General features: G+C 51.4%; 1 protein-coding gene across 1 annotated transcript; it reads left to right on the top strand.

Moving 5' to 3' along the window:
* Window positions 1-12,644: 12,644 nt before the first annotated feature.
* LOC135577976 (olfactory receptor 14A16-like) lies at window positions 12,645-13,595 on the top strand. The gene has a single exon (XM_065048131.1). It carries the CDS (start codon window positions 12,807-12,809, stop codon window positions 13,593-13,595), a length of 789 nt encoding a protein of 262 aa, XP_064904203.1. The 5' UTR covers window positions 12,645-12,806.
* The last annotated feature ends 6,556 nt before the right edge of the window (window positions 13,596-20,151 follow it).

Genomic DNA, 20,151 nt, shown 5'->3' with positions numbered 1-20,151 from the left:
TTGCAGCAGCACAGCCGGGTCAAGAGAAGGTTCCACAGCATGCCCGTCTGCCTTTCTGTCCTTGCTTTATTTTCTGGTAGCACTGCAGTGTCCTTCCCTGTTTCTCCACCTGTCGCTGGTGCTCTTGCTCTCTGGGGTTGGGGTGGGAGTGTGGGTCAGTTTTTCTTCTGACACCAACACAGGGGTCTTGACCCAGAGGTGTGTTCATAGTATCTAGATGCCTAAGCTGCATTTTAAGCTGTGATGAACTGTGTTTTTCAGTTGGTAGAAATAGAATTGGCTGAAACATCCTTCCATCAGGGAGGAGGTTTTCCATGGGAAACAGCATGTTTATTTTCCCCAGAGAAGTCCCCTCTAATTTGTCACTGCCTTTTCCTCCTTGCACAGGTCCTCATGCCCACAGGCAGCCAATGTCCAACAGCAGCTCCATCACCCAGTTCCTCCTCCTGCCGTTCACAGACACACGGGAGCTGCAGCTCTTGCACTTCTGGCTCTTCCTGGGCATCTACCTGGCTGCCCTCCTGGGCAACGGCCTCATCATCACCACCATAGCCTGGGACCAGCACCTCCACACCCCCATGTACTTCTTCCTGCTCAGCCTCGCCCTCCTCGACCTGGGCTCCATCTCCACCATTGTCCCCAAGTCCATGGCGAATTCCCTCTGGGATTCCAGGGCCATCTCATACTTGGGATGTGCGACACAGCTCTTTTTGTTTCTCTTCTTGATCACAGCAGAGTATTGTCTCCTCACCATCATGTCCTGTGACCGCTCCGTTGCCATCTGCAAACCCCTGCACTACGGGACCCTCCTGGGCAGCAGAGCTTGTGTCCACATGGCAGCAGCTGCCTGGGCCACTGGGTTTCTCAGTGCTCTGCTGCACACGGCCAATACATTTTCACTGCCCCTGTGCAAGGGCAATGCCCTGGGCCAGTTCTTCTGTGAAATCCCCCAGATCCTCAAGCTCTCCTGCTCACACTCCTACCTCCGGGAACTTGGGCTTCTTGTGGTCAGTGCCTGTTTAGCTTTTATGTGTTTTGTGTTCATTGTGGTGTCCTATGTGCAGATCTTGAGGGCCGTGCTGAGGATCCCCTCTGAGCAGGGACGGCACAAAGCCTTTTCCACCTGCCTCCCTCACCTGGCCGTGGTCTCCCTGTTTGTCAGCACTATCATGTTTGCCTACCTGAAACCCCCGTATATCTCCTTCCCATCCCTGGACCTGGTGGTGTCTGTTGTGTACTCTTTGGTGCCTCCAGCAGTGAACCCCCTCATCTACAGCATGAGGAACCAGGAGCTCAAGGATGCCTTGAGGAAACTACTTCAATACTAACTACTTCAGGTTTATAAAGTTTGTGTTATCTCACTGTGGCTGCTATAGAAATAGCCAGAACTAGGTTTTCATCTGATGTGTCTGTATTTTTCTGTAGTGCTTTTCCTGGGCTTTGTTTTTTGGTTCATGTCTATAATAACATATTTCTTGGCCTCCTGTGAGTCTTTTATTGAACCAAAGACCTCATGTACATATGTATATGCACCCATTGGTTTTTATAAAGTCAATAAATAAAGCAGTAGAAAACCATTTGTCTCAGGTCCCATCTCTTCACTCTTCTCTGGATCTGAGGGCTCAGCCCCAGGATGCAGGAGTGTCCAGGAGGCAAATGCTGCCCCATGGAGGAGCAGCCCCGGTGGCCTTGGGGCTGCCCATGGGCACCTCAGTTGTCGCTCCCTCTCTGCTGCTTGTGACTCGAGGCTGCTGCTTCCCTGGAGCCGTGGCCAAGGGCAACAGCAGGATGCTGCCTTTTCAGTGCTGTTGTGTCCTCAGAAAGACATCGATTTTGTTGAACCTGCAGTGGAACTGGAGCACAGGATTGATTTCGAGCTCAAGGAAGGTCTCGTGGAGAGCAGATACTGGTCTGCAGTCACATCACACACTGCCTGCTGGTCATCTGTGGATATCACTCTTGTCCTTCTAACCTTTGTGTGAAAACGTGACCAAGAACACACTGACACATCCAGTTTAGACACTCTTTGAATTTTGAACTGGGGATGGGGCGGGATGGGAAAGGCAATTTTAAAACAAACGGCTGTGCCCTTGGATTTGTGGGGCCCCTAAAGTCTCATGTAACTTGAGACTGTCCTGTTGTCCCTACAGTGGCATCCCTGAGGCTGCAGACATGAGCAAGCCATGGGAACCACTTGATCAGAGCTGTGTCTGTGCAAACAGCACCATAAACCCAGGGGCTCCTCAGGGCAGGGCAGAAGTCTGGACGCCTCTTCCAAAGCTGGTGTCAGGAATACAGCCCAGGTGCTGCTCCCTCAGGAGGACTCCTGCTCTTTTGGGCTTCTTGATGGATTCAGGGGGACAGGCTCAGAGTCCCAGGGGGGTGTGTTAGGGACCAAGGACTGGACTAAGAGCTTCCTTCTTGTTTGCACATTTCCAAGAAGACTTTAACAGGTCTTGGACTTATCTGCCAGTTGCTGCCCCACCTGCAATAGGAATGATGGCAGATGTCCTCCTGGAGAGGAACTGTGTGCACCCAGGAGAGCTCAGGGGATCTCCAGGGAGAGCATGGGAATAAACTTTGGAAGGAGGGGCAGGTTACTCAGGAGGAATACAAGAATTCTGTGAGGTTATGGAGGAAGAGAACTAGAAGGGCCAAAGCCCAACCGGACCTACACCTGGGTACTGCTGTAAAAGGCAACAAGAAAAGTTGCTATAAATGTATAATCAATAAGAGGAGGGCTGAGGGGAATCTCCATCCCCTGATGGATGGAGAAGGAAACATAGTGACAAAGGATGATGGAAAGGCTGAGGTGCTAAATGCCTTCTTTGCCTCAGTCTTTAATAGTCAGAACAGTTGTGCTCCAGGTACCCAGCCCCCTGAGACAGGAGACAGGGACAGGGAGCAGAGTGACTCCCAAATAATCCAAGGGGAAATGGTCGGTGACCTGCTACACCACTGGGACACCTACAAGGCTATGGGGTCAGATGGGATACATGCAAGGGTGCTGAGGGAGCTGGCGGAGGGGATCACTGAGCCACTTTCTGTTATCTATCAGCAATCATGGCTAACTGGGGCAGTCCCAGTTCACTGGAAGTTGAATAACATGACACCCATCTAGAGGAAGGGCCAGAAAGACAATCTGGGGAATTACAGGCTTGTCAGTCTAACCTAGGTGATGGGCAAGGTCATGGAGCAGATGATCTTGAGTAACATCACACAGCACATACCAGAGAACAATGTGATCAGGTCCAGTCAACATGGGTTTAAGAAAGGCAGGTCCTGTTTGACCAACCTGATGTCCTTCTATGACAAGATGACCCAATTAGTGGATGAGGGAAAGGCTGTGGATGTTGTGTACTTAGACTTCAGTAAAGCCTTTAACACTGTATCTCACAGCATCTCCTGGAGAAGCTGCAGCTCATGGCCTGGATGGTGTATCTGCAATGGGTAAAGAAATGACTGGAGGACCGCACCCATAGAGTTGTGGCCAAATCCAGTTGGTGGCCGGTCATGAGTGGTGGCCCCAGGGCTCAGTATTGGGGCCAGTTCTGTTAATCTCTATCAATGATTTGGATGATGGTATCGAGTGCACCCTCAGTAAGTTTGCAGATGACACCAGGTTGGGTGGGAGTGTTGATCTGCTGGAGAATGGGAAGGCCATGCAGAGGGATCTGGACCCGCTGGATCATTGGGCTGAGGTCTGTTGTCTGAATTTTAACAAGTGCCGGGTGCAGCACGTGGGTCACAACAACCCCAGGCAGCGCTACAGGCTCAGGGACGAGCGGCTGGAAAATTTCCTGGTGGAGAAGGATACGGGTGTGTTGGTCGGCAGCAGCTGAACAGGAGCCAGCGTGTGCCCAGGTGGCCAAAAAGGCCACCAATAGTATCCTGGCTTGTATCAGGAATAGTGTGGCCAGCAGGACTAGAGAAGTGACTGTGCCACTGTACTTGGAACTGGTGTGGCTGCACCTTGAATCTGGTCCTTATCATAAGGACATTGAGGCACTAGAGAGAGTGCAGAGGAGGCGACAAAGCTGCTGAGGGGTTGGAGCACAAGTGTGATGAGGAGCGGCTGAGGGAACTGGTGGGTTCAGTCTGGAGAACAGGAGGCTGAGGGGAGACCTTATCACTGTCTACAACTGCCTGAAAGGAAGTTGAAGCATGGAGGGGGTTGGTCTCTTCTCATGAGTAGCAAGTGATAGGACAAGAGGAAAAGGCCTCGAGTTGTGCCAGTGAAAGTTTAGATTGGATATTAGGAAAAAATTCTTCCTGGAAAGGGCTGTCAGACATTGGAACAGGCTGCCCAGGGCAGCGGTGGAGTCACCATCCCTGCAGGGGTTTAAAAGGAGTTTATACGAGGTTCTTAAGGAAGATGGTCTAGTGCTCGAGTCAGGTTATGGTTCAACTCGATGATCCTGAGTGTCTCTTTCACCTGAAACGATTCTATGATTCTGTGATGTCAACTGTATAATTCTTCTATCACTTCTTCTCAGTGCTTTTCACGTACCTGCCTCTTTACCTACAGTCCTGAAACTTATCTAATTAGATGCACAAGTGTTGAATACTAATTGTAAATGATGAAAGCACCATCGCTCTATCAGTCTGGTCTGATACCTGCAGTCCCAGGCAAACACCTCAGGTACACGGGGCCTCTCGAGGTTTGCACTGGGTGCTTATAGTGAGACCATGGAGCTCAGCCTGAAAACTTGAGAACTCCCCTCAAAAGTTAAAAATCAAACCAACAACAACAACAACAACAACAAGAAAAAAACAACCTCACACTCTTTTTTCATCAGATGAAATAATTCAATATTTCCAATAAAATGTCTGCGGAATTTCTATCCTGCCAAAATATGAATTTTCAGAATGTGTACGGACTGTGGGAGATGAAACGTTGGCCTTTCCCTGTGCTTGCAGTGCCAGGACTCTGTCTATCACTACGTGTATTTAATCCCCTGCACATCCAGGAGTTTCCACCTGTCCTTACCCAGCTCCCCGTGTCTGAACTCATCTCCTCAGAACCCTGTCTGGACATTTGCACTTTCCATCGCTCCCCAGAGGTTCTTCACCTCTCACTCTTGGCTCATTCAGAGCCTCTCAGCTCTCACTCTGCTTGGAGCTTCAGGCAGGTCAAGTCTTTCAGCAGTTGCTCTCCTACTCCCTACAGGCAACTCTTGAGTTATGGCAATGGACCTCGCTGGAAACTACTTAATTTAACCACAGAACTGAGAAACATCATTAAGTTCTATTGTGTTTTCTTTTTTCTTTTTCCTTTTTTGTTTCCTCTAATTAAAAATTCCCCGGTGCCTGTTTACATCCAGTTCTCTAAGGAAACATGAAGCAATCCTGCGAAGAAGCTGTAACAATCAGTGCAAACTTCAGTGCAGAATCTGATGTAAAGAAATGTGCTGGAAATCCCAGGGGCCAATGAGCAGAACAGGGAGTTTGGGGAGCTGGTTATAGATTTCCTGCTAACAGTTTGAGCAGAGAAACATTCTTCACAGAACTGCTCTGTTTGTTTGACACCTTTGAGGTCTCCTCCTCTGCCTGTATTTTTATTTTCTTGTTCCTCCACCTCTTCCTTCTTCCAAAACGTTTCCAAGGGAAAGATTCCTGGAATCACAGAGCAACCCAGGTGTGAACATCATCTTGTCTCACTGTCCTGCTCAGGGCAGGGTGACCCAGGTGAGCTTGTCCAAGGCCTCTGCCCAGCTTTGCACCATCCACTAAGGAGCTGAAGGTTCACTGTGTCACATCATACAGGGGGAGAATAGAGACGTTCAACAGTGTTGGCCCAAGTGCTGGTCCCTGAGGGATTCCACTGGTAACTGGCTCTGTGGGCACTTTGTACCACTGGTGACATTTGGGCTCTACGGGGGACTATAGATGCTATATAAAATGCTGTAGAAAAAGATGTGCTCATGCTTTTGTGACACTAGTGTATTGAAAAATTAAAATGTCATGAGTTTGCCTGTTTAAGAGTTGGGGTGTTCAGCTGGAGAAGAGAGGCTCCTGGGAGACCTTATTGCAGCCTTTCTGGACCGAAAAGGGGCCGATAAGAACAATGGGGACAGACTTTAGAGCAGGGGCTGTTGCGACAGGACAAACGGGGATGGTTTAAACTAGAAGAGGGGAGAGTCAAGGAATGAAATGAGGAAGAGATTTTCTACACTGAGGGTGGTAAAACACTGGGACAGGCTTCCCAGAGAGGGGGTGGATGAACCATCCTGGAGACATCCCAGGCCAGGCTGGACGGGGCTCTGAGCAACCTGAGCTGCTGAAGATATCCCTGATGGCCGAGGGGAGTTGGACCAGACGGGCTGTGAATGTCACTTCCAACTCCAACTACTTTGTGATTCTAGGATTCAGTGACAGGAAAGACTGGATGCATCGATGCTGATAACCAGCAAAGGTCTTGTCTGGCTCGTGCGAGCCAGGCCGGCAGCTTCACCCAGCAGCTCTCCCCACCCGAGTGGAGAGCTGACCCACTCGTGTACAACCGACCCTGCCCCTGCCCCACAGTGCCCAGAGGATGCTGCCCAGGGCCCCAGGATGGACATTTGTGGGGGAGTATTGGGAGCACTGGGAGGTTTACTGGAAGCACTGGGGGTTTACTGGGACTTCTTGGAGGTTTCCTGGGAACAATGGGGGTTGCTGGGATCACTGGAGAGGATAGTGGGGGTTACTACGTACAGTAGAAAGATTAGTGGGGGAGTACTGGGAATACTGGGAGGGTTCCTGGGACCATGTGGGGTTGCCTGAGTGTTACTGGGAGTACTAGGTGGTTACTGGGAGCACTGGGATGGCTACTGGGAACACTGGGGGTTTACTGGGAGTCCTTGCAGGATTCCTGGGAACAATGGGGGTTGCTGTGAGCACTGGAGGGGTTAGTGGGGGCCACTGGCTGCTCTGGGGAGGTGTCTGGGAACACTGGGGGTTGCTGGGGAGTTACTGGGAGCACTAGGTGGTTACTGGGAGCACTGGGAAGGTTACTGGGAACAGTAGGTTTATTAGTGGGGGGTTTCTGGGAACACTGGGAGGGTTACTGGGAGCACTGGGGGTTCACTGGGAGTTCTTGCAGGATTACTGGGAACATTGCGGGTTGCTGGGGCTTTACTGGGAGGGTTATTGGGAGTGTAACTGGGAACATTAGAAGGATTAGTGCGGGGTTATTGGGAACATTGTGGGGATTACTGGGAACATTCCAGTTGGTGGGGGTTTACTGGGAGCACTAGGTGGTTGCTGGGAGCACTGGGAGGGTTATTGGGAGCACTGAGGGTTTATTGGGAATTTTTGGAGGATTATTTGGAACAATGGGGGTTGCTGGGAGCACTGGAGGGGTTAGTGGGGGGTTACTGGGAGCACTGGGAGGGGTTACTGGGGACAGTAGGGGTTGCTGAGGGCTCACATGAAAGCACTAGGTGGCTACTGGGATCACTGGGAGGGTTAGCAGGGGATTACTGGGAGCAATGAGGGGATTGCTGGGGCTCACTGCGAGCACTGGGGGAGTTGCTGGGAGCACTGGGAGGTTTACTGAGAGCACTGGGAGGTTTACTGGGAGGATTACTGGAAACAGTAGGACGATTAGTGGGGGGTTAATGGGAACAGAACATGGTTACTGGGAGCACTGTGGGGGCCTGCTGGGAGCACAAGGACAGTTAGTGGGAGCACTGGGGGTTAACTGGGAGTTCTTGGAGGATTACTGGAAACAATGGGGGCTGCTGGGAGCACTGGAAAGGTTAGTTGGGGGCTACTGGGAGCACTGGAGGGGTTAAAGGGAGGGTTACTGGGAGCACTGGAGGGGTCAGTGGGAGGGTTACTGGGAGCACTGGAGGGGTCAGTGGGAGGGTTACTGGGAGCACTGGAGGGGTTAGTGGGGGTTACTGGGGGCACTGGAGGGGTTAGTGGGAGCATTACTGGGAGCACTGGAGGAGTTACTGGGGACACTGGAGGGATCAGTGGGAGGGTTACTGGGAACACTGGAGGGGTTACTGGGAGCACTGGAGGGGTCAGTGGGAGGGTTACTGGGAGCACTGGAGGGGTGAGTGGGAGTTACTGGGAGCACTGGGAGCATTAGGGTGACACTGCTGTGGGTGTCCATCACAACCCACCAGCTCAGGGCGAGGACGTTGCCGAGGCCTCTCCAGCAGCTGAGAGCGGCCTCAGTCACAGGCCCTGCCTGTCGTGGGGGTTTGAACTCCCCTGATGTTTCTGGAAGGACGACTCAGCCAGACACAGCCCAGGAGGTTCAGCAAGTGCATCCATGGGAACTTCCTGATGCAAAGGGTGGAGGAGCCGACCAGGAGAGGAGCTGCTGCACCTCATCCTCACTAACAAGGAGGGGCTGGTTGAGGCGGTAAAGGTTGAGGGCTGCCTTGGCTGCAGCGACCATGAGATGGTGGAGTTCAGGATCTCGTGTGGCAGGAGCAGGATAGCAAGCAGAATTGCAACCCTGGATTTCAGCAGGGCAAACTTTGGCCTGTTCAGGCAATTGCTGGGGGAAATCCCATGGGCAAGGCTGCTTGAAGAAAAAGGGGCCCGAGAGAGTTGGTTAATATTCAGGGACTGTTTCTACCGGGCACAAGATCAGAGCATCCCGACACATAGGAAGTCAAGGAAGGGAGCCAGGAGACCTGCGTGGTTAAACAGGGAACTGCTGGGTGTGCTCAAGTGGAAGAGGAGAGTTTACAGATCATGGAAGGGGGGGCTGGCCACTTGGGGAGAATATCAGGCTGTTGTCAGAGGGTGTAGGGAGGCAACTAGGAAAGCTGAGGCCTCCTTAGAATTAAACCTGGCGAGAGGGGTCAAGGACAACAGGAAGAGCTTTTTCCAATATGTGGCAGATAAAACTAACAGCAGAGGCAATGTAGGCCCACTGATGAACGAGGTGGGTGCCCTGGTGATGGAAGACACAGAGAAGGCAGAATTACTGAATGTTCTCTGTCTCTGTCTGCTCTGCCGGGCGCTGTCCCGAGGATCCCGCACCGCTGAGACCCCAGAGGAAGGCAGGACAATGGAGGACTTTGCCTGGGTTGATGAGGACTGGGTTAGGGAGCAATTAGGCACTCTGGACATCCATAAATCCATGGGTCCAGACAGGATGCACCTGCGGGTGCTGAGGGAGCTGGTTGAAGTCATTGCTCCATCATCTTTGCTAAGTCATGGGGAATAGGAGAGGTGCCTGAGGACTGGAGGAAAGCAAATGTCACTGCAGTCTTCAAAAAGGGCAAGAAGGAGGACCCGGGGAACTCTAGACCGGTCAGCCTCACCTCCATCCCTGGGAAACTGATGGAACGACTTCTCCTTGGTGCCGTCTCAAGGCATATCAGGGATAAGAGGGTCATTAGGGGAAGTCAACATGGGTTCATCAAGGGGAAGTCATGCTTGACCAACCTTATTGACTTTTATGAAGACATAATGAGGTGGATACATGATGACAAAACAGTGGATGTGGTCTACCTTGACTTCAGTAAAGCCTTTGACACAGTCTCCCACAGCATCCTCACAGCTAAGCTGGGGGAGTGCGGTCTGGACCATCGGATAGTGAGGTGGACCGTGAACTGGCTGAAGGGAAGAAGCCAGAGGGTCGTGGTCAATGGGGCAGAGTCCAGTTGAGGCCTGGATCTAGTGCAGTGCCTCAGGGGGCAGTGCTGGGGCCAGTACTATTCAATAAATTCATCAGTGACTTGGATGAGGGAATAGAGTGACTGTCAGCAAGTTTGCTGATGACACCAAGCTGGAGGAGTGGTGACACTGGAAGCTGTGCTGACATCCAGAGACCTGGACAGGCTGGAGAGCTGGGCAGGGAAAAATGTAATGAAATATAACAAGGGCAAGTGTAGAGTCTTACATCTGGGCAAGAAGAACCCCAGGTTCCAGTGTAAGTTGGGGAAGGACCTGTTGGAGAGCAGTGTAGGGGAAAGGGACCTGGGAGTCCTGGGGACAGCAGGGTGACCATGAGCCAGCACTGGGCCCTTGTGGCCAGGAAGCCAATGGTACCTGGGGTGGGTTAGAAGGGGGTGGTCAGTAGGTCAGAGAGGTTCTCCTGCCCCTCTGCTCTGCCCTGGGGAGACCACACCTGGAATATTCTCATACCAATTTATTTTTTACTAGCAAGAATACAATGCTGGCAAGAAGTATCTCTGCAGAGCAGACACAACTAACATTACTGATTACTATAGGATGTCTCAAAGGATGTGCCCCTGGAGCCTGAGGGACACCTGGAGGACCCCATAGGGGACAGAAAAAGTGACATCATGGGCTGCTCCTGTGCTGCTGAGCTGGGCTGGGCTCCTGGGACACAGGGAGCTCATGGCAGCGGCAGCGCTGCAGAGAGACAGCTCTGCCCAGGAGCAGCTCCTCTGCACACGCAGCAGGGCTGAGGGCTCTGCCTGCAGCACCGAGGGCACAGGAGCTGGGCAGAGAGAAGGAAACACAGTCTGGGGTGGGAGGATGCTGAGATGTCACTTGGAGAGAAATCTTAAGAGATATGAAGCCTGTGGCTACAGGGCATTGCATCTGCAAATCTTGGTAGGATCTCAGAAAGCTGTCACATTGCAGAGCCTGCGAGAGATGTAAGTACAGCTCTCAGAGGTTCTCTGATCAGAGGAGAGGATGTGCTGCAGAGCAGGGATTGCCTTCTGCACTGTCAGAGTGACAAGACGTGAATGCTGCGTTCTCCCCAGGGTGGCTGTGGGGTGTAAATGTAAATGTGCAGGCAGGGGTGCCCAGGGCTGTCCTGCAGAGCAGGGTCCCTGCACCCCAGGGCTGTGCCGGGCAGGGACTCTGCCGCCTGCCAGGGTCAGCGCTCAGCCTGCCCGGGAGATCCCAACTACACTGAGGGGAGAAGATGTGGTGGAGGAGCAAACCCTATTGGGCAAGAAAGGTGCCTCTGCTGTGGAGAGGGTGCTGTGTGGGTCAGGGTTGCTCACACATATGCAGATCACCCCCAGCATTTTTCCAAGTGGATGCCTCAAGGAGAAGATCAATGCAAGGATTGCCAGACAGATAAGGAGCTTTCCTGAGCCTGTCTTTTCAGTTTCCTCTCCCAAGGGGTGGGGGGTGCAGGAAAGGATAAAATGAAAATGAGCTCTCATGCTTAAACAAGTCACTGAGACTCCTGAACTGCAACTCTGAGTGATCAGTCCATCTGCCAGAAGGCTCATGACATCCCTTCCCCACCCCTCTGCCTGTGCACAGCACCTGCATCACCTTGGCTGGACCCGTCAGCCTTAGTCTGACCTGTCCTGTTTTCCAGCCTGCAAACAGGAAGATGCCCCCAGGCAGTGCCCTGTGAACAGGCAGGATCTGTAGGGCCAGGGGGAGGGCACAGGGGGTGGGATGGTCTGTGAGCACTGACAGGGAAGAGACATGGACAGGGAAACACCTCCCAGGGGAGAATCTCCAGGCAGCAGGGAAATGATCAGAAATGAGAGGAAACCAAACCCGGAATGGTTATGGGAGGGAGAGCAGAGAAAAGTGCCTGTGATCCCCTGCAGTGCAGATGCCTCCTGTGAGCAGCCCCCTGGGCTCCTGTCCCACCCAGCAAAGCCTCTGCCCTCAGGGCCGGGGGCTCCAAGGCATGAAGCAGCTCCTGTGCAGCCAGAGCTCCAGTTCCTCTGCAGAGCACAGGGGCTGAAGCAGCTGCCCGGCAGTGTTGGTGTCTGGGAGGTGCTGCACAGCTGGGGAAGGGTGGCGCTGTCTGAGTGCCCGGCTGCCTCTGCCCTGGCCTCTCTCACACCCACCCTCACCACATTCTCCTTCTTGCTGCCCTGCTCTGGGTCACTGCTGTTGGGATCTTGTTCTTGCTGTCAGGCTCTCTGGGGATGGCAGTTTCAGCTGCAGAGTCACAACCTGATCTTGTGGGTCCTTTCCTGCAGGTGTGTCCATGGGCACACGTGTCCCAGCTTTGCTCTGACCTGTGGGCTGTGGGCAATGCAGTCTGTGGGGCTGGGGAATGAGCTGTGTGTGTCCTGGACTAAACGTTGGGTGCTGAGACCTTAGGGAAGGGTGAGACCTGTCATGGTCTGAGGTGGATCCCTCTGCTCTCAGCAGTGCCTGGTGGCTTTTCAGGGTAACATGGGAGTGTGATCAGCCTCCATCTCAGAAAGGTGCCAGCCCAGGGCAGCTGGAGCAAGACAGAGGGACAGAGCAGCTGCCCTCACTCTGCACTGACCCACAGGCACCCTCTGGTCTCACAGGACTCGCTCTGTTCTCCCTGAGTGCAGCAGAAAGAAACACAAGAACACTCAACAGAGGAAATGGGGAGCAAATGTAAAAAACATAGAACTCTTAAACTGCCTGGACACTTCCCATCCCATAGCATTGGCAGTGCAGATGCTGACAGGCCTTTCTGCATTACAAGTGGTTTCACCTTAGAAAGCTGAACACCAGGACCGATCCCTGTCCCTGCTCAGTTCTGTAGAGGCGGATTGATTTATGAAGAGCCCGCAGGCAGAGGCATCAAACAAGGCTCTGGCCATGGAGCTGAAGGAATATGCCCTGTAAAAAGAAGAGTCTCTGCCTGTGATAGGTGGAGCGTCTTTGCAAAATAGTTTTCATTGTACTTGAAAAAGTCTCACCTAACTTGTAACAGTTTTTCCTCCTATGACAGTGCCTCCTGTCCGAGGATGCAACTGTCCAACAGCAGCTCCATCACCCAGTTCCTCCTCCTGCCGTTCACAGACACACGGGAGCTGCAGCTCTTGCACTTCTGGCTCTTCCTGGGCATCTACCTGGCTGCCCTCCTGGGCAACGGCCTCATCATCACCACCATAGCCTGGGACCAGCACCTCCACACCCCCATGTACTTCTTCCTGCTCAACCTCGCCCTCCTCGACCTGGGCTCCATCTCCACCACTGTCCCCCAATCCATGGCCAATTCCCTCTGGGACACCAGAGCCATCTCCTACACAGGATGTGCTGCCCAAGTGTTTCTGTTTCTCTTTTTAGCTTCAGCAGAGTATTGGCTCCTCACCATCATGTCCTATGACCGCTACGTTGCCATCTGCAAACCCCTGCACTACGGGACCCTCCTGGGCAGCAGAGCTTGTGTCCACATGGCAGCAGCTGCCTGGGCCACTGGGTTTCTCTATTCTCTGCTGCACACGGCCAATACATTTTCACTGCCCCTGTGCAAGGGCAATGCCCTGGGCCAGTTCTTCTGTGAAATCCCCCAGATCCTCAAGCTCTCCTGCTCACACTCCTACCTCAGGGAACTTGGGCTTCTTGTGGTTAGTGGCTGTTTATTTTTTATGTGTTTTATTTTCATTGTGGTGTCCTATGTGCAGATCTTCAGGGCTGTGTTGAGGATCCCCTCTGAGCAGGGACGGCACAAAGCCTTTTCCACCTGTCTCCCTCACCTGGCCGTGGTTACTCTGTTTGTCAGCACCTCTTTTTTTGCCTACCTGAAGCCCCCCTCCATCTCCTTCCCGTCCTTGGACCTGGTGGTGTCTGTTCTATACTCATTGATACCTCCAACATTGAATCCCCTCATGTACAGCATGAGGAACAAGGAGGTCAAGGATGCTCTGAGGAAACTAATCACTGGAGGCATTTCAAAAATAATAAAGTGTCCGTCATCCACCCTTTAACGGATAACAGCTTTAATGTAACTCATTATAGGCCCAGATTCTGTGTGTGTGTTGGTGGTATTTATTTTTTAATAAATCATGATGTATTTGTCATCCCCTTTCTAATTCATTGTCTGCTTTTCTTTTCAAACCCACTGGCTGTATAATTATGCATCTATTCTCTCTGTTTATTTAAACAAAAAAAAGGGCTCTGCAGTGACTTTTTTTTCACTGATATTATTCCCCCAAGGCCTGTTTGGAGCTGCAGGGACAGTTCCTGTGTGCATGGGAGGAGGGAAAAGAGTCCATCACGGCAGCCCTGCCAGGGAGCAGCAGCGCTTGTTCTTCCAGAGCTGTTCTGGTTCCACTCCCACACTCTCCTTCTCATCCCTGGTGTTGGTGCAAGGCCTGAGTGCTCTGGCAGCTTGGTCACCGTCCTGCTGTGTGTCAGTGCTGTGGGCGCAGGCAGGGACAGGCAATGGGCACTGCTGTGACAGAGCTGGCCCCAGAACAGCCTTTCCAGATAGAAAGGTGATCTCCTCAGGGCAGGTCCAGAGGTTTATGTCTTCTTACAAAGTTTATCTCAAGAACATTCCCACAAAAGTGGCCGCAGATGCAACCAACAGTTTACAGTTGAATATTGTGTGTGTGCAGGGCTGGCACACAGCAGTGTCCTCTCACAGCCAGGCTCCTGCCAGAGACGTGCAGGACCAGCAGAGCAGGGGCTGGGCTGTGCCCCTGTGCACTGGACACCCCATCAAATGTGCCCCAATCATCATGGACTAATCCCTCACAGCCTTCATTTCCAGCCCGGACCTCTCGCCCCAGTTCAGAGAGGTTCTTTGTCCTTACCTGAAAAGACACTGAATTAGTAGGTCAGAAGTCCATGTTTGCATTGTACAGATGAGATGTGAGCGTGAACATCATGTATTTGAGGTGAGATGAATAGAAGTGAGCGCCAATGCTGTCAGGTATTCTGGGGTGCCATTTTGCACCTGGGACACGTCAACCCTGTCTGTACATACAGACTGGGAGATGAGATGCTGCAGAGCAGCTCTGCAGAGAGGGATCTGAGGGTCTGGTCAACAGCAAGTTGAACATGAGCCACCAGTGTCCCTGGAGCCAAGAGGGACCGTGTCCTGGGTGCAGCCAGCACAGCACGGCCAGCCGGGCAGGGAGGGGATTGTCCCGCTCTGCTCTGTGCTGGGGCGGCCTCACCTGCAGCATTCACTGTGTGCAGGGATGGGGACACAGTGGAATCCCTCAGGGACCAGCACTTGGGCCAACACTGTTGAACATCTTTATTCTTCCCCTGTATGATGTGACGAAATGAACCTTCAGCTCCTTAGTGGATGGTGCAAGGCTGGGAAGAGGCCTTAGAGAACCTCACCTGGGTCACCCTGCCCTGAGCAGGACAGTGAGACAAGATGGTGTTCACACCTGAGTTGCTCTGTGATTCCAGGAATCTTTCCCTTGGAAACGTTTTGGAAGAAGGAAGAGGTGGAGGAACAAGAAAATAAAAATACAGGCAGAGGAGGAGACCTCAAAGGTGTCAAATAAACAGAGCAGTTCTGTGAAGAATGTTTCTCTGCTCAAACTGTTAGCAGGAAATCTATAACCAGCTCCCCAAACTCCCTGTTCTGCTCATTGGCCCCTGGGATTTCCAGCACATTTCTTTACATCAGATTCTGCACTGAAGTTTGCACTGATTGTTACAGCTTCTTCGCAGGAATTGCTTCATGTTTCCTTAGAGAACTGGATGTAAACGGGCACCGGGGAATTTTTAATTAGAGGAAACAACAAAGGAAAAAAAAAAAAAAGAAAACACAATAGAACTTAATGATGTTTCTCAGTTCTATGGTTAAATTAAGCAGTTTCCAGCGAGGTCCATTGCCATAATTGAAGAGTTGCCTACAGGGAGTAGGAGAGCAACTGCTGAAAGACTTGACCTGCCTGAAGCTCAAAGCAGAGTGAGAGCTGAGAGGCTCTGAATGAGCCAAGAGTGAGAGGTGAAGAACCTCTGGGGAGCGATGGAAAGTGCAAATGTCCAACAGGCTTCTGAAGAGATGAGTTCAGACACGGGGAGCTGGGTAAGGACAGGTGGAAACTCCTGGGTGTGCAGGGGATTAAATACACGTAGTGATAGACAGAGTTCTGGCACTGCAAGCACAGGGAAAGGCCAACGTTTCATCTCCCACAGTCCGTACACATTCTGAAAATTCATATTTGGAAGGATAGAAATTCCGCAGACATTTTATTGGAAATATTGAATTATTTCATATGAAGAAAAAAAGAGTGTGGGGTTTTTTGTTCTTTTCGTTGTTGTTGGTTTGGTTTTTAAGTTTTGAGGGGAGTTCTCAGGTTTTCGGGCTGAGCTCCATGGTCCCACTATAAGCACCCAGTGCAAACCTCGAGAGGCCCCGTGTACCTGAGGTGTTTGCCTGGGACTGGCAGGTATCAGACCAGACTGATAGAGCGATGGTGCTTTCCTCATTTACAACTAGTATTCAACACTTGTGCATCTAATTAGATAATTTTCAGGACTGTAGGTGAAGAGGCAGATATGTGAAGAGCACTTAGAAGATGTCATAGAAGAATATTCCAGTTGATAATAGAGAATCATAGAATTATTTCAGTTGGAAGAGACCCTCAAGACCATTGAGTCCAACCACAACCTAAATCTAGAACTAAACCGTGTCCCTAAGAACCTCGTCTAAACACCTTATAAACCCCTGCAGGAATGGTGACTCCCTCACTGCCCTGGGCTGCCTGTTCCAACGCCTGACAGCCCTTTCCAGGAAGAATTTTTTCCTAATATCCAATCTAAACCTCCCCTGGCACAATTTGAGGCCATTTCCTTTTGTCCTATCACTTGCTACTTGGGAGAAGAGACCAACACCCTCCATGTTCAACCTCCTTTCAGGCAGTGGACAGCGACAAGGTCTCCCCTCAGCCTCCTATTCTAGAGGCTGAACCCACCAGTTCCCTCACCTGCTCCTCATCACACTTGTGCTCCAGCCCCTCACCAGCTCCGTCGCCTCCTCTGCACTCTCTCTAGTGCCTCAATGTCCTTCTTATGATGAGTGGCCCAACACTAAACACAGGATTCGAGCTGCGGCCTCACCAGCGCTAAGAACAGTGGCACAATCACTTCTCTAGTCCTGTTGGCCACACTATTCCTGATACAAGCCAGGATGCTGGTGGCACTTTTGGCCACCGGGGCACACACAGGCTCATGTTCAGCTGCTGTCGATCAACACCCCCTGATCCCTTTCCACCAGGCAATGTTCCAGCCACTCTTCCCTGAGCCTGGGGTTGTTGTGACCCAAGTGCAGGACCCGGCACTTGGTCTGGTCAAACCTCATACAAATGGCCTCAGCCCAATGATCCAGTGGGTCCAGATCCCCCTGCATGGCCTTCCCACCCTCCAGCAGATCAACACTCCCACCCAACCTGGTGTCATCTGCAAACTTAATGAGGGTGCACTCGATCCCCTCATCCATATCATTGATAAAGCTTAAATAGAACTGAGTCAAATACTGAGCCCTGGGGACACCACTTGTGACCGGACACCAACTGGATTTGGCTCTGTTCACCACAATTCTTTTGGTCCAGCCTTCCATCACACATATACCCATCCAGGCCACGAGCTGCAGCTTCTCCAGGAGATGCTGTGGGACACGGTGTCAAAGGCTTTACTGCAGTCTAAGGACACAACACCCACAGCCCGTGTGGCAGATTCACTCCCCACGACAGACTTTCCCTCATCTGCTCAGCCGGTCACCTTGTCACAGAAGGAGATCAGGGTGGTCAAGCAGGACCTGCCTTTCATCCAGCCATGCTGATTGGGCCCGATTGCTCGTCTCGTCTGTGTGACCTCACAGTCCTTTCCCAGCCCTGTTCCTGCTGTTGGCCAATCCCCTGCAGAGGCAGAAGTGACCTCACAGTGCCCTCCACACCCATTGGTTCCTACTGGACTATGAGTTCCTGAGACACAAGTGACCACATGGCATCGTACCCACCATCACCCTCCTTGTGGTCCAGTGTGTGAGTAAATCAAACTGAGCTGCTTTCATCAAATTTATCCAATAGATTTCCTATCAAGGGTTTGAGTGGAGAAATGTTCCTCAGAGGAGCTGCTGTATTTACTCTGGGACATTTTATATCTCTGCTTCTGCCTGTGATTTTTTATTCTTCTTCTTCTGTCTATTCTGATGTTAAAGAGCTCTCCAAGGAAAAGATTCATGGAATCCTACAATAACGCAGGTTAGAAGAGACCCCTGAACACCATCTCTGTCCCACTGACCTTTATGGCACCCCAAGGAATAGCTGATGGCATTTGTGCTCCCTTGGGTTCATCTCACCACATGCACACAGTGGACATGCACATGATGTGTATGTTTACATCTCATCTGCACAATGAAAATAGGGACTTTTGACCTAGTATTTCATAGAATCATAGAATGTCCTGAGTTAGAAGGACCCACAAGGATCATAGAGTCCAACTGCTGTCCCTGCACAGGACTCCCCACAGGTCACCCCATGTGTCTGAGGACGTTGTCCAGTCTCTTCTTGAACACTGTCAGGTTGGGGCCGTGACACCTCCCTGGGGACCCTGTTCAGTGTCCAGCACCTCTGGGGAAAGAACATTTTATTAATGTCCGACCGAAACCTCCCCTGGCACATCTTCTGCCATTCCCTTGGGTTCTGTCGTTGGTCACCAGAGAGAAGAGATCAGTACCTACCCTTCCTTCTCCCCTTGTGAGGAAGCTGTTGCCACCATGAGGTCTCCTTTGAGTCTTTTCTTCAGCTCTGATGCTCAGAAACCCCTTGCTTTGCTTTCTGAAGCAGAAAAGAGAAGCCATGACCTCCAGGCAATGGGAAGGGGGATCCTGTCCCTCACACACGGCTCAGGGCTCTTCCTGGGACCGTGGGATGTGGGTGTGCAAGGCCCAGGGAAGGACAACACTGGGACAACAACTTCCAGCTTCCCCATGGGGCTGCAAGGAGGCACCGAGGCCCCAGTGCCATGAGGACAACATGTCTTCTGCTGGGCCTCAGTGGCAGAGACAACTGCCCTGGCCAAGGGGACACAGACCTGGGTTCTGTGGGTCCCTTCCAGCCTTACAGCGCCCTTTGCCATCTCCACCACAGGCTGTTCTACACGGTGCTACCCCTGCCCCTCTTTCCCTGCAGGCTGCAGACACCCATCTCGCTTCCCCACCTGCTCTCACCCCAGCATTTCTGCACCTTCACCCCAGGCAACCCTGTGCACAGTCTGCATAAGCAAGTTACCTGACGGAAGTTGCATTATTGGTGGAAGAAGAAATGCTGAAAGGATCTACAGAAGCATGCTTTTGATTGGCAAAGTGTTGGCCAGTGTCTAGGATGAGGCTGATATTATGTAGGTTTTTCTTTGCTCGAAGACAGAAGAGACTACTCCGTGGAGAGCAACTCTTGCTCATCAGGATTAGCCCAGGTGCTTTGTCTTGCTTTGTGTCTTATGTTCTCAGGACTCACCTCAAGTGTTTTGATCTATAGAAAGTTCCTAGAGAAAGTGATTTGCTTGCTTGTGAGAGGCACTTATCTCGGCAAGTGCAAATCTCCTCCTCATAGAGGGTGGTGAATCGCGGCTGGGGCGTCTCCTAAACAGACCAGCTGAGGGGTTGTTGAAGCTCTAAACCAGGCTGCTCAGGGGGAATTGGGTTAATGTCCTCCTTTGGCCTGGGGAGGGGAAAATAGGTCTATTAAAAGTCAGATCTAGTGCAAGCACAGGGCAGTTTTCATTGGAAAAAAAGGACACTTTGCAGGCAGACACAGCAGAGGGTGTAACCCCAAGTTTTGTGCTATTGCTGAAAATTTTTCCAGCACCTGATCAGCACATCAAGGTGAGTCCATATCTGTCATTAGTGAATGCACTAAAGGAGGAGCTTAAAAAATCATCACCTGAAGTTAAAAATAAGACACATAAGAAACGCAGTTGGTTTTCATTTTCCCACTCACTTAAAAAAATTAAAGTGTTACACTTGCAAGTTCTCTCGGTGAGCATGGAAGCAACACATTTGTAAGGAAAACAGAGATGCTTGGTTTTGTAACGATATGAACCGGAGGGAAATCACAAGTTATGTTGCGATGCATGATAGTATTGCAAGAACTGACCACACCATCTCAATTTTGGTTGGGAATTAGTCAACTCTGGACATCACTAAGTGAGAATGTAAATTGGGAATCAGTTTGGCAGCAATTTGGGAAGAGGATTTGTAAGGTTCACACTGTTCTCCTGCTTCTGTTCCCACGGCTGGGGGCAAAAATGTCCTTGTTGTCAATAACACTCAATAAATGGCATGTGATAGAAAAATAACCAACAGGATGAGCAGCCGCCCATGTTCTGGTTTTGGAGATTCATCTGCCTGGGGACTTTTAGGACAGCGGAACTGGCTGAGTAGACTGGGTAGGTTCTTACTTTGTTTCTAGGGAGAATTAAGCTAAGTCTAATTGGAGTCACTTAAATCCAGAATGTGAGGGCACGGGTTCACGGTGAGACCAAAGGATGTGAAGACCCTTTGCAGCAGAGGAT

This window comes from Columba livia, unplaced genomic scaffold (genome assembly GCF_036013475.1).
Source record: "Columba livia isolate bColLiv1 breed racing homer unplaced genomic scaffold, bColLiv1.pat.W.v2 Scaffold_206, whole genome shotgun sequence".
Classification (NCBI taxonomy): Eukaryota; Metazoa; Chordata; class Aves; order Columbiformes; family Columbidae; genus Columba; species Columba livia.
The sequence above is the reverse complement of the archived record's forward strand: the minus strand, read 5'-3'. Positions and strand labels throughout refer to the sequence as shown.

What these genes read in the sequence shown, in the direction of transcription:
- LOC135577976 (XM_065048131.1), top strand. Translation starts at nt 12,807, where the DNA reads ATGTACTTCTTCCTGCTCAACCTCGCCCTCCTCGACCTGGGCTCCATC.